Raw genomic sequence first — 14107 nt, 5'->3', positions numbered from 1 at the left:
CAGTTAGTTTGACATTTTGCAGTTAGTGATTCCAAGTTTAGTTGAACCATCTCATTCTTCACTTCCTGTAAACCACTCCATAGATTTGTCTTTCTCCATGAAATTAGTTTTCTTTTCTTTGTTTGATTGATGATCATTGGCTACTGAAAATAAAATAAGCATTTTAAGATAAATTTTATGTATTTGTGTATTTTAAATACATATTTTAATGACATGTATGTATATTAAAAAGTAACAGTGAAATCTAGGTTACAGCAAAAAGTAGGGGAAAACAGAAATACTGGTGTAATGTTATTATGTAAATCAAATGTTTGGGGAAATGTACTTTATAAACAAGAATTAATTAGGAATAGGATTTATTATTCATAGGCAGTAGTTTTGAGCATTTACAATAAGCCATGCATTGTTTGGAAACCCTGGTGGTATAGAGGTTAAGAGCTATGGCTGCTAACCAAAAGGTCAATGGTTCAAATCCACCAGACACTACTTAGAAGCTCTATGGGGCAGTTCTACTCTGTCCTATAGGGTCGCTATGAGTCGGAATTGACGTGACAGCAATGGGTTTGGTTTTTTTTTTTTTTTTTGGTTTTACACATTGTTTTAAGAAATTTATATATATTATTTCATTTAATATGCACAACTTCTCCTTAAGATTATCCGTATTTTATAAATAAGCAAATAAGCTTAGAGTGGTTAAGCCGTTGTTTACATATGAATGTGTTATAGGTTTTAAAGTAGTAGGGCCTGGGAGGATAAATGCTGCTATTCCTGGATTTATTTTTAAGGCTAAAATTATTTTAAATAATATGTATTCTAAAAACAGTGTACCTATTTCTCAGAATGTGGAAAATTTTCAACTAAAACCCCTGCCTTTATAGACTTTACTGTCTATCGTAGAGCTAGACACTGAATAATCACACAGATATATAACTAAAACTGTTGTAAGTGTTCAAAAGAAGTACAGGGTACTATGAGGGGTTTTGCTCTAGTCAAGTAATTACCCAAGCAAGTGACAACTGAACTGAGATGTGAATGATAAGTAGGAGTTAACTGTGGTGGGGAAAGGCCAGGGATAATGGGGTTGAGTGAAAGGTGGACTGCAGAAGTAAGGCTGGGAAGATAGGCAGGGGTCAGGCCATGCAGGATCTTGTAGGCTTGTGACGGAGTTTGTCTATTCTAAGAAAAACGGGGTACCATTGAAGGATTTAACTAAGTAAAGGTAACATATTTGATTTGTGTTGGAAAAAATCACTTCTAGCTGCAGTTGGGGAGAACTGATTGAATCGGAGCAGGAGTATTCTTCTGGTGTCTTATTTCTATATAACTATCTGAACATTCATTCAACAGTAATGCCTTTATAGTTTTTCTAACATTTTCAGATATACAGAAGCTCCGAAGTACATTTTTAAGTTCTGTCAAGGAATACTCCCCCTTCCATTCTTCTATTTAACTAGTAGCAAAGTTCTGTCATTCATTCATTGTTTTGTTATTCAGTGCTTGTTATGTGCCAGACCCTAATGGTACTACTTGGAGAAGGGGGTAGCTTAAGAGCAAAGAAAACTTCTGCGCTTTACTCCTGTTTCATATAGAATAGTTAAGTTTCTGTTCAGCATACTGTGCTCAGTCGTTGTTGAACTGAACAAAAGCTTTCTAACACCTCTTGACCTCTTTGGTCAGGAGTTGAAGACCAAACTACCTAAGCATTTATCTGTATAGTTAGTCAAAGTCCACCTTAAGCCCTTTCTCCACTCCTCCTCTGAACACTAAGCATGTTTATAGTCTGGCTTATGGGACAGATGCCTTCTTTTAAAGTTAGCTTTCTATGTCTCTGTCTGGCTCTCATCACCATACTGTAAACTCCTAGAGGCTTGGGACTGGCTCACATCTTCCCAGTACCTTCCAGAGGCCCCATTTTTCCATGCAGTAAATGGTTAACAAAAGTTTGCTGACAGCATTAAGCCTACACTGGATCATGTATTGTTTCATATATTACTTCCTCATCAAGTCTCCCACCCCACAGAATTAATTACACAATCCTTTGTGTTTCACCCTAAAACTAACCAGCTGCCATCAAGTCAACCCTGACCCATCGTGACAGAGTAGAACTGTGTTCTATAAGGTTTTCAATGGCTAATTTTTTTGAAGTAGACCACCAGCCTTTCTTCTGAGCATATAATTAGTGTAACCCTTATCACATTACTAATTTATACACCCTGATTATGCCTTCATTAAGTGTAAGAATTTTAACCTGGATGAGTGGAATACTGGTGATGACAAAAATAAATAAGAAATTTCAGAAAAGGATTTATTTTTGAGGAAAAATTATTTACTTTTAGAGTATAGCAATTGGAATCAACCATGCCTGCCTATATGATCCAGGGCTATTGCTGCTGTTGTTAGGTGCCATCGAGTTGGTTCCAACTCATAGTGACCCTGTGCACAACAGAACGAAACACTTCCCGGTCCTGTGCCATCCTCACAGTTGTTGCTATGTGTGAGCATGTTCTTACAGCCACTGTGTCAGTCCATCTCTTTGAGAGTCTTCCTCTTTTTGGCTGACCCAGGTCTAAGGCTTGGTATATTTTGCCCCCCTTGGCTTCACTCTAAAATCAGAGAGGTCCTTACATAATACATATCCATTTCTCAAATGGACTAGTCTAAGCTTAGTCCTAGGTCATAAGGCTTAAGTCATAAGTCTTTAAGCCTAGTCCTAGGTCATAAGGCTTAAGACAGTATAAGGTAAGGAGCTTAGAACAGTATAAGGTAAGGAGAAACAATGGTAGTTTAGTTAGTATACAAATGCTGTGTATTCAAATAGAATTCGGTTCCCATACTGCTGTTTTTGTTGCTCCTGCTGCTGTTGCGTTATCTGGTAACTGCATGACTTTACTGAGTTTGTTTCTTCACCAGTAAAGTGAGATTTCTTGCGGGGTGGGGGGAGGTGAAAGGTCAGGTGTTTGAACTTTTATAAATGCCTAGTGCACAGTTGGTGATTTTGATATATTGTATGTGAATTTGTAAAGAAGGCCTCGTCTACCCTCCGAAGATGTTTTAACCCCCACCTTGTCAAAGTGAAAAACATTTTGTTCTTAATAAATGTCATAAACATGTTTTGTAAAAATTTGTTTTTTGAACATGTTCTTTTCGAGAAAAAATCTTTTTAAAGTAAAAAAACGTGTTTTTACCTGAAAAGGGAGAAGCTTCCTGCTTGTGTTTGAAAGAAAGCCTGTGTAAGCACCTGCTAACCATCTGTGCTGAATTTTAACATAAAAACCTGGAGAAGAGTATCCGCTCTCTGTGTCTGAATTGGGTTTTCTGCAACCACATACCAGTTACTGTCTAGTCAGAATTGACTCATGGCGACCCCATGTGTATCACAGTAGAACTCCATAGAGTTCTTAATGGCTGATTTTTTGAAAGTAGATCATCAGGTCTTTCTTCGAGGCACCTCTGCATGAACTCAAACCACTAACCTTTTGGTTAGTAGCCGGGCACATTAACCATTTGCACCACCCAGGGACTCTGCAACCATATACTATCAGGCAATTTCAGCCACCTCATGTCAACTGGAGGAAGAAAAATTCGCTAGCAGAGGTCACTGATGCATTCTACTGGGACCCTGCAGTTGCTGAGGCAGTGAGAGACTGACCACCATGCCTATCACCTTTACAACCCGCCCCCCCCCCATTAACTCACTCCCTGCTAAGCTTAATTAAGGAAAATGAATGCAGATATTGTACCGGTCAAGTGTGTATGTGCCATCAGTAACAGAGGGTTTTAAATTTAACCTTGATTTAATACACAGAATAAAGTAATGATGAATAAATACTTGCTCCTTCTAATATGTTGTTGTTAGGTACGATCGAGTCGGTTCTGACTCATAGCCACCCTGTGTACAACAGAATGAAACACTGCCCAGTCCTGTGCCATCCCCACAATTGTTGCTATGTTTGAGCCCATTGTTGCAGCCACGGAGTCGATCCATCTCACTGAGGGTCTTCCTCTTTTTCGCTAACCCTCTACCAAGCATGATGTCCTTCTTCAAGGACTGGACCCTCCTGATAACATATCCAAAGTATGTGAGACAAAGTCTCGCCATCCTTGCTTCTAGGAGCATTCTGGCTGTACTTCTTCAGAGGCAGATTTGTGAGTGCTTCTGGCCAAAAAAACCAAACCCGTTGCCGTCGAGTTGATTCTGGCTCATGGTGACTCAATAGGATAAAGCAGAACTGCCCCAAAGAGTTTCCAAGGAGTGCCTGGTGGATTCAAACTGCTGACCTTTTGGTTAGCAGCCGTAGCTCTTAACCACTATGCCATCAGGGTTTCTGTTCTGGCAGTCCTTGGCATATTCAATATTCTTTACCAACACCATAATTCAAAGGCATCAATTCTTCTTCAGTCTCCTTATTCACTGTCCAGCTTTTGCATGGGTATGGGGCACTTGAAAACACATGGCTTGGATCAGGCACACCTTAGTCCTCAAAGTGACATTTTTGCTTTTTAACACTTTAAAGAGGTCTTTTTGCAGAGATTTGCTCAATGCAATACATCGTTTGATTTCTTGACTGCTACTTCCATGGGCATTGATAAAATGAAGTCATTTTACTTGGACCCTTCCTATATAGGACCTATGTAGGATCTAAACCAGGAGTTCAGGGCTTTCATCCAGAGATAGGATGAAAGCATAGAGTTCCTTACTCTTTGGATGTACTCCCATCTCCTGTTGAGATGTCAAGGCCTAGAACATACTCCCTTGACATCTACAGGGGTTAGTCTAAATAATATATAATTGCTTCTGTTCTGCTTTTGTAAATTCTTCAGATTGTTGGAATTCTCTCCAACTCACTCCATACAACCTTTCACTGGGGACTTGGCTCTTTGTGTGTGTGTGTGCGTGCATGCTTTAAGTAAATGTTCACAATTCAAGTCAGTCTCTCATACAAAAACCCATACACACACTTATGTGACCCTAGTTGCTCTCCCTAAAAATGTGACAGCACACTCCATCTCATCACCCTGTGTTTCTTGTGTCCATTCAACCAGCTCCTGTCCCCTTCTGCCCTCTCATCTCGCCTCTGGACAGGAGCTGCCCATTTAGTCTCATGTATCTACTTGAGCCAAGAAGCACACTCCTCACCAGCATCACTTTATGTCTTATAGTCCAGTCTAATCTTTGTCTGAAGGGTTGGCTTCGGGAATGTTTTTAGTTCTGGGCTAAGAGAGAGTTTGGGGGCCATGTCTTCTGGGGTCCCTCCAGTCTCAGTCAGACCGTTGTCTGTTTTCTTTTTTTTAACTGCAATTTGAGTTCTGCACCCCACTTTTCTCCCACTCCATCAGGGACTCTCTGTTGTGTTCCCTGTCAGGGCAGTCATTGGTGGTAGTCGGGCACCATCTAGTTCTTCTGGTCTCAGGCTGATGGAGTCTCTGGTTTATGGCCTTTCTGTCTCTTGGGCTCATATTTTCCTTGTGTCTTTGGTGTTCATTCTCCTTTGCTCCAGGTGGGTTGGGACCAACTGATACATCTTAGATGGCTGCTTGCTAGCTTTTAAGACCCCAGACACCACTCACCAAAATGGGATGCAGAACATTTTCTTAATAAACTTTGTTATGCCAGTTGACCTAGATGATGGGGACTTGGTTCTTAATGTTTTCACCACCAAAGGGAGGGTTTCTTCAAAGGGAGCAGTAGAGCATTACAGTTAAGAATTCAGGTTCTAGTCTAGTCAGACCTGAGTTCAAATATAGCTCTATCACTTTGGGCAAATAACCTCTCTAAGCCTCATTTTCTTCATCTGCAGAGTGGAATTAGTAGTATTTACTTTAAGGTTGGCTGTGAATATTAATTGACATTATGAATGTAAAACCTTCCAACTAGACCACAACTGGTGTTTTGTTGCAGAAAATCCAATTCAGAGAGCTGATGCTCTGCTTCAGGCTTTTATGCTAAAACTCAGCATAGATGACTACCAGGTGCCTCTACTTAGTACACTGCCTGAAACATTTCAAACTTCCAATAAATATTACTATGATAAAAAAAAAAAAGAAAAAATTTTTTTTCTTTTTTTTATGATAAAGATCAAAGAATATAGGTAAAAGGATCTGGGGAGGGAGAGGAGGGGTGCTGAAAGGCAATTCTTATAATTTAGCCTGTGGTAAACCTACTTGCCTTCAGACATGACTGAACCAATTAAAAACTATGCTCAGAGGTGCTGAAAAGGAAGAGACTATACTTGTACTGTCATTGAAATCTGTTGACTACTATGGCTAGGGAACAAAACAATGACTGATGCATGACCCCTACCTTCAGAAGTCTTACAGTCTAGTTTCTCTTTTAGTAAAACTTCAGGAGCCACTGTTAATCTCATAAGGATGTGGTAAAACTAAATAGGTGAAAATCTGAAATAATGCAGGTCTGTTCATTTCTCATCATAGAACTAGAAAGGATCATAGGAAATCTGTCAGTCTTATCTTCAAATGGGTGAAGATCTGGAGGAAAGGCTTTGTAAGAAGCAAAAAGAATCACTGCTAGCAGAATATTATTGTACTATTTCAAATCTAGAAGAGATATGCCAGAAAAATGCTATATCTTTATAAAAATAATTTTAGTGAAAATTATAGTGTGATTGACTAAAAGTATTTCCAGTTCATATGATTATTTTGTAATTAAGATACCATTATAAAAGCCACTTAAATTCCAATGAAAGTGAAATATGCAACTAAATTATGGTACATATATCATACCATATCATGTTTAAAAACCAGATTTTAAAAGATTATTTAATAGCATGGGGAATGCTTTTTTAGTGAAGAAAGGCAGGCCTAGATATAGTATGGTTCTAATTTTGTTAAAAATAGAAAATAGCAACAGAAAAGTGTATAGAAGGAAACACAATAGTTAATCAGTCAATAAGGCTGGAGTATGAGATTACATATAAATTTATTTTCTTCTTGCAACCACGTCTGAATAAAATAAACATTTCAAAGAAAATGGTTCAGGCTCTTATAATACTTATAGTTGAAATACCTGAACCTTATGGTGTATTAAGCTTCATTTTAACATAAGTCACAATAAAAATCCTTTTAGGTAGGCTACCACAAAACAGATAGGGATATAAGACAAAAAATGATAACTGAAAGTGGGAAAACTTTCACTACTAATTTAACTCATGTCGTTTTAGTATATAAATTATGTATCTCTGACTGTAAGGATCACTAGTGCTCAATAAATAACATGCATAAATCTAATTCGGATATATCACTAAATCATACCTTGAGAATAGCTATCAGCTTGAGAAGGATCAACTGCTTTGTTCATTGAGAACGAGTTGTGTGATTCCTGAGAATGTTTTTGCATCACTTCTGCTATACCAATGGACGAAGATGACGATGAAGACAATCCTAGTCTAACATATCTTCCTTTTTTGCCACAGAGTGAACAATCTACTGGTGTGGCACTAGGTCCCCGGGGCAGTTGAACTTCATCTCTGTTGTAGTTTCTCACAGCTCCACTGTGATGCACAGAGCGTTCCCGCTGCCATATATAGTGGGTTGGTGCAATGGCCATAACCTATAGTGGAAAACTTACTTTTAGAATTTTATAAAAATTTTATAGTTTAGTAAAATTAAGAACAAACATTTTAACTCAAGAATAGCTATCTCTAAAACTAAGTTAACAATGTTAAAATAATAATGTATTTCCAGATCAGGCAGTGTTACCTATAAAGTGATCCATTGCTTGGATCCTTAAGACAATAATTGAGAATGTATTTAAATTATTTCAAATAGGAAACAGGACTGAAGCAAACTGCCAGGCTATCAGGGTATTTATTTTTCAATTCTTAAATATTCTGAGTTTGGGAAAAATGAAGTTAACCCAAAACAAAATATAATTCTTAACTTTGGAAGGTGCTGGGATTAAAAAAAAAAACAAAAAACTTTGAGTTTCTAACTATGTATATTAGGCTACTCTTAAAATGTTTGCAATTATGGTAAGAAATATGGTGACTAAGAACACAGGCAAGTTACTTAACCTTTCTGTTCCTCAGTTTCCTGATTTGTAATATGGAGATAATAATACTGTTCATCTTAGAGCGTTGTTGTGAGGATTGGATGAGGTATTATTTGTAAAGCACCAACAGTCCTCACTACATGTCAAGCATTATTCTCTAAGGTTTGTTAAATAAATGGGCTTTGGAGTCTGGATAGACTTTGCTTCTTATCCTGGCTCTGCCACTTGTTCGCTATATGCTGGGCACATTATTTAACCTTTCAGAGGTTTCCTTTGTACATACCTAAAATGTACATCATAGGATTGTTGAGGATTAGAGGAAATGTATGTAAGTCTTTATCACATAGCATCTAGCAAATATGAGCCATTTTCTTTAAGAAGTAAGCAATACAGTAATGCTAGGAAGTGTACTTAATGTGCTGACCTCATGACTGAAGTTTAGAACTTCTAAGCATTCTAAGCAAAAATGTTTAGTTCCATTTATCAATAACCCAACATAAATGAGAACTGTAGAATTTTAGAGCTTGATGGAGCCTTATTAATTACCTGGACTACTGATATCCAAACTGTTTTGAGCCCTAAGTTTTCACAGAGGTATATTAGGGACCCCAGGAAAGGGTAAGGGAAGACTGAGCAGACAGAGCAGCTCAATACTTATTTTATATGGGAATGTGTGTAAAATTTTGTTAGGAAAGAAAGGCTTTTGACGTTAAAAAGAAAAATAAAAACCTTTAAAACCCCAGATTTAGACCAGTCCCCTCAGAAAAAGGGGTTACTCTGTCCTCCCCCCACATGAAGAATACTAGCTATGCTAATTTGAAAAAGGATATTTTAGAATTGAATTTATTTTATAATCCACTTCTTAATCCTTCAAAACATTTGAACCAAAGACCTAATAAAGTTACGTACATTCAAAAATAAATAAATAGATAAAGATATTACCTATAAACATTTCTATGACAATGTAAAACTAGGTTCAGAGTTTACTAAGGTGATGAAGTAGAATATTAGAATTTCTTATTCCTTCCACATTGATCTACTCATCTTCCCCAACACTTCTGTATCTTTATTTCCCATGTCTTGAGTGTCCCCTCCCTTCATTTGTCTTGGCATTGCTTCAATTCCTGGCATAAGTCCCAACTTTCTAACAACTCCAGCTTTCAGGTTTTCTTGTCTCTTAGGGCTTTAAGTGTAAAACTGTCTAGTACTAGATACACCTTTTTATGCACGTAACCTACATTAAGGAGCCCTGAGGGCATAGTGGTTAAGAGCTCAGCTGCCAACTGAAAGGTTGGCAATTCGAACCCACCAGTCGCTCAGAGGAAGAAAGATGTGCAGTCTGCTTCTATAGAGATTTAGCTTGGAAACCCTCTGGGGCAGTTCTACTCTGTCCTGAAGGGTTGCTGTGAGTCAGAATCCACCCGACGGCAACGGATTATTTTGGTGTTTGGTTTAATCTCCTATACTAAATGCCCCCTCAGGGCAGGAATTGCCTCTCTTATACCTCTGTACCAAATACTCTCCACACAACATTATGCAGTCAGTAAATATTTTTTAATGGTATATGAAAATAAGAATTGGAGGCCACCTTAACCAACATGATTTTTGTAGTGATCCTACAGCAAAGTTTAGTGAGAAGAGCAGAGGGAAATAGGAAGGGCACAAAATAGCAGGTGTGGTAAGCTCAGGAATTCAGGAACCTGTTATTTCTGCAATAAGCTAGGCATCGTGGGCTTTCCACATACTAGATCAGCTCGCTAGAAAAATATACATGCACTTATTTTTTAACATACAGTAAAATCTGAGAAAGCTGGAACCTGTGTAAGGCAGAAACCTGTCAGAGAAGGAAAACCCAAATATTTTCCATTAAAACAAGCAATAGAAAAGTGGTAAGACCGCACCCTGTCAATGGCGGAAAATTTTCAATACCTGGGAAAACAAGGCAGTCTGTCAAGTTCTGGCTCTTACAGGTTTCACTGTATATTCTGTTTACATATATTTTATACTGATATATATAATGTTATTGTGGTAACAACAGTGAATTATATAACTTCCTGGGCCACAGGGCACTTTTTTTTTTAAATAATTTTTATTGTACTTTAAGTGAAAGTTTACAAGTCAAGTCAGTCTGTCACATATAAGCTTATATATACCCTACTCCATACTCCCACTTACTCTCCCCCTAATGAGTCAGCCCGCTCCCTCCTTCCAGTCTCTCCTTTTGTGACAGTTTTGCCAGTTTCTAACCCTCTCTACCCTCCCGTCTCCCCTCCAGACAGGAGACGCCAACACAGTCTCAAGTGTCCACCTGATTCAAGTATTTCACTCTTCATCAGCATCTCTCTCCAACCCATTGTCCAGTCCCTTCCATGTCTGATGAGTTGTCTTCGGGAATGGTTCCTGTCCTGGGCCAACAGAAGGTCTGGGGACCATGACCGCTGGGATTCTTCTAGTCTCAGTCAGACCATTAAGTCTGGTCTTTTTATGAGAATTTGGGGTCTGCATCCCACTGTTCTCCTGCTCCCTCAGGGGCTCTCTGTCAGGGTGCCTTTTTTGTATGAGAAAAATGAGGTCACCTTCAGTCCTCAAGTTCTATGATTCTGTGGAAGTGACTTCTCTGAAACATTGGTAGCGGTTGCTGTACTAAAAATGTTATCCTCGTTTTTGCTTTATCTTACTCTCTGCTATTTCCACGTTTTTTTGTTGTTGTTGTTGTTGCCTTTGATGGGTGTTGCTAAAATTTAATTCTTGGCCCTTTGTTTTTCTCTCTTTATACTCTACCTCCCTGTTGTCTCGAGAGGTGTTAAAAGCACTGACTCTGGAGTCGGACTGCCTGGGTTTGAATGCTGATGTGCTGCTTTTCTCCACTGGAATAGTCACTTCTTTGTGCTTTAGTTTCCTCATCTGGGGTTACCTAGCTCTAAAAATTGTTATCAGAGTTAATATTTAGAAGTGTCTGGCAAGTATTACCCAAAAAGTACTAGTATTACTTCGCAAGTTCAAAAAGTATTAGTATTACTTTTACCTTGGATCTCTTATCTACTAAGCTTGAAACGTCACTTATATGTAGACTCACCTTAACCATACGTGTTGACCATTCACTTAACTATTCAGTTACCACTTTAAATTCATTATGTCTAATACCAAATTCCTTATCTTCCCAATAAACCAGTTTCTTTCTCTAGCCTTCCCTATTTCCATTATTAATCCATTATTTTCCTTGTTATATAGATTTTTAACTCTGATACCTCCCTCTCCTATATGCCTTATATCCAACTGGTCACCAAGCAGTGATGATAATAATTTTGTTATATTCTAGCACTGATTCTTTTTCTTCACCACTGCCATGAATGTAGTTAACACCCTTGCTTCTCTATATTGGGTCTCTTCTGCATACTGTCACTGGATTACCCTGCCCAAAACGCTCCTTACATCTCACCACTGCTTTCTAAATTCCTAATCTGGAATCAAGTAGTAGCTGATGGAGAACTTGGCTGTGATGATTTGTGGGATCTAGGCCAGACAGAGTACATAAGTGGAATAGAGAAAAGCTTCCTTCTGATTAAATAGCTACCTGCCATGATGCATGAGATTCTCTTTCTCATCAGATAGGCATCCTCCATAATCTGTGAACTAGGCTAGAAATTAAGCCATTACAAACCAAGTAAATTCCACCTCTGAGGAGCTGATGTCAAAAAAGGTAACTGATCGTAAGAAAGTAAGATCAGAATAAGTAGGGAAACAGTCTTTACTCTTTTCTGGAGAAGACCTTCGTATTTTTCTAATTTAATCACAACCCATCTCTTCCCAAAAAAGGATTTGAGCTAACTTACAAAAAGAGCAACTGCAAAAAAAAAAAAAAAAAAAAAGATTAAACTAGGACCCAAAAGGGAAAATTGAGCTAAGGGGAGGTAAAAGCAGATACGCCAGCAATAAAGGGTTACAAGTTGACCAGTTGCCATCAAGTTGACTCCTGCTCATGGTGACCCCATGTGTGTCAGAGCAGAACGTACTCCATAGGGCTGCCTTGCTGCCCAGGTTAAAAAAGGAAAAGAAACAACTTACAAACTCATTATTATCTGAGAGAATATGTTCTTTTTTTGACAGTGGAGTATAATGGAAAGTCTGCTGAGTTTAATGACAATGACAAGTCACAACCTTTCTAAGCCAAAGTTTCTTAATCTGTGAAATAGAAAGAACATTTATGCTATTTATATCCCAAGACACAATGATAAAAAATATACATTTTTTAAACTAACAAATAATGAAACTGTTTATGAACTTGGAGAGTACTATACCCAAAACCCATTGCTCTAGAGTGGATTCCAACTCATAGCCACCCTGTAGGACGGAGCAGAACTGCACAATACAGTTTCTAAGGCTGTAATCTGAAGAGTGGCTGGTGGATTCAAACTGCAGATCTTCATCAGTTAGCAGCTGAGCACTTAACCACTGTGCCACCAGGGCTCATTAAAGTACTATACAAATGTAAAATATTATTGTAAGCCAGTTGGAAGCTACTATCCTAACATGGGTTTATTTTAGGATATGGGACCATAGAAATGTGTAGCAGTATGCCAATACAGGGCTCTCAAAACCAAATGCATAGAATGTTTGCCTAATTTTCTAACAGTATGTCTTGCTACTTCAGTGCAGCAAACTGCATCCCTTCAGCAAACTTCAGGAATGATGTAATACTTATTTATAATAAACTTGATGTCTTACTCATAAATGAACTGTTGATTGAATACTTAGAGAACAAGATAAAATCTATGAGGTAGTTGCCTTTTCTATACACCAACATGATTCAAAGCCTTTCTGAAAAAGACATTTTTATCACTATAAAGGGTACCTACTTGGAACAGCCAAAAAGAAAAAAAAAAAAAAGCTTATCTATCTGCCACTGGAGTAGGGGGGTGGTGCTAAGTGAGCTCAGTGAAGACTTGTTTTATAGTTTATTGTTTTTCTATTTCATTGATAAGGTTAAGTACAAAAAAGAACTGGAAGTCATTCCATTCATTCCATCAGTCAGTAAATATTTATTGAGTACTACTAGGTGCCAGACACTATTCTAGGCACTGGAGACACAATAAAAACAAAATATCTTGTCTTCTTGGAATTTATATCCTGGTGGGGGGAAATAAACATTAGCAAGATAAATAAAACAGTATATTATATGGTGATTAAATGCCATGAAGAAAACTGAAATCAGGAAAGGGAATACAGAGTAACAGCAGGAGATATTAGTTGTTATTTTAATAGCTTTACTGAGATAAAATACCACACCATTCACCATTTAAAGTGTAACATTCAATGGCTTTTAGTATATTCACAGAGTTGTGCAACCATCACCATAAAAAGAAACCATCGTCCCCAAAAGAAAGCAGTCACACTCTTCCTCACTCTTCCCAGGCAGCCACTAACCTTTCTTTCTCTACGCCTTTGACATCTCCCTGCCACTTCTGTCCATTCTGGACATTTCATATAAATGGGATCACAAAACATAAAGTCCTTTGTGGTTGGTTTCTCTCACTTAGCATGTTTTCAAGGTTCATTCGTGTTGTAGAATGTATGTTTCATTTCTTTTTCTTGCCAAATAATATTCCAGTGTATAAATATGCCACAGGTTGTCTATCTGCTCATCAGCTGATGGACATTTGTGCTGTTTCCACTTCGGGCTACTATGAATAGTGCTGCCAGGGACATTCATGTACAAGTTTTTGTGTGCACAGAAGATTGCACTTTCCTTGGGTCCTGGATCATACGGTGACTCTATGTTTAGTCTTTTTGAGAAACTGCCAGAGTGTTTTCCAAAGCAGCTACACCATTTTGCATTCCAGAAGTGTATGAGGGTTCCAATTTCTCCACATCGGCACGTCTTTTTTATTATAGCCATCCTAGTGGGTGTGACGTAATATCTCATTGTGGTCTTGACTTGCATTTCCCCTGATGGCTAATGATCTTGAGCTTCTTTTCATGTGCTTGTTGACCATTTGTATATCTTTTTGGAGAAATGTCTATTCAGATCCTTTGCTCATTTTTTAATTGGTTTATTTGTCTTTTTATTATTGAACTGTTTCTTCATATATTCTAGGTGCA

The 14107-nt window shown here is 38.0% G+C and overlaps 1 protein-coding gene across 1 annotated transcript in view; it reads right to left on the bottom strand.

The window, feature by feature from the left end:
* Positions 1–51: 51 nt before the first annotated feature.
* The window catches only part of SPDYA (speedy/RINGO cell cycle regulator family member A), a 41510-nt gene continuing 27454 nt past the window's right edge, over positions 52–14107 (bottom strand). Inside the window, exons 5-6 of the mRNA XM_049903804.1 lie at positions 7270–7567; positions 52–143 (exon numbers count right to left, since the gene is read on the bottom strand). Of these exons, the coding sequence (XP_049759761.1) occupies positions 52–143; positions 7270–7567 (390 nt within the window). The remainder of the gene's footprint in view (positions 144–7269; positions 7568–14107) is intronic.

This window comes from Elephas maximus, chromosome 12 (assembly GCF_024166365.1).
Source record: "Elephas maximus indicus isolate mEleMax1 chromosome 12, mEleMax1 primary haplotype, whole genome shotgun sequence".
NCBI classification, from domain to species: Eukaryota; Metazoa; Chordata; class Mammalia; order Proboscidea; family Elephantidae; genus Elephas; species Elephas maximus.
This window is presented reverse-complemented; position numbering and strand designations above follow the sequence as displayed.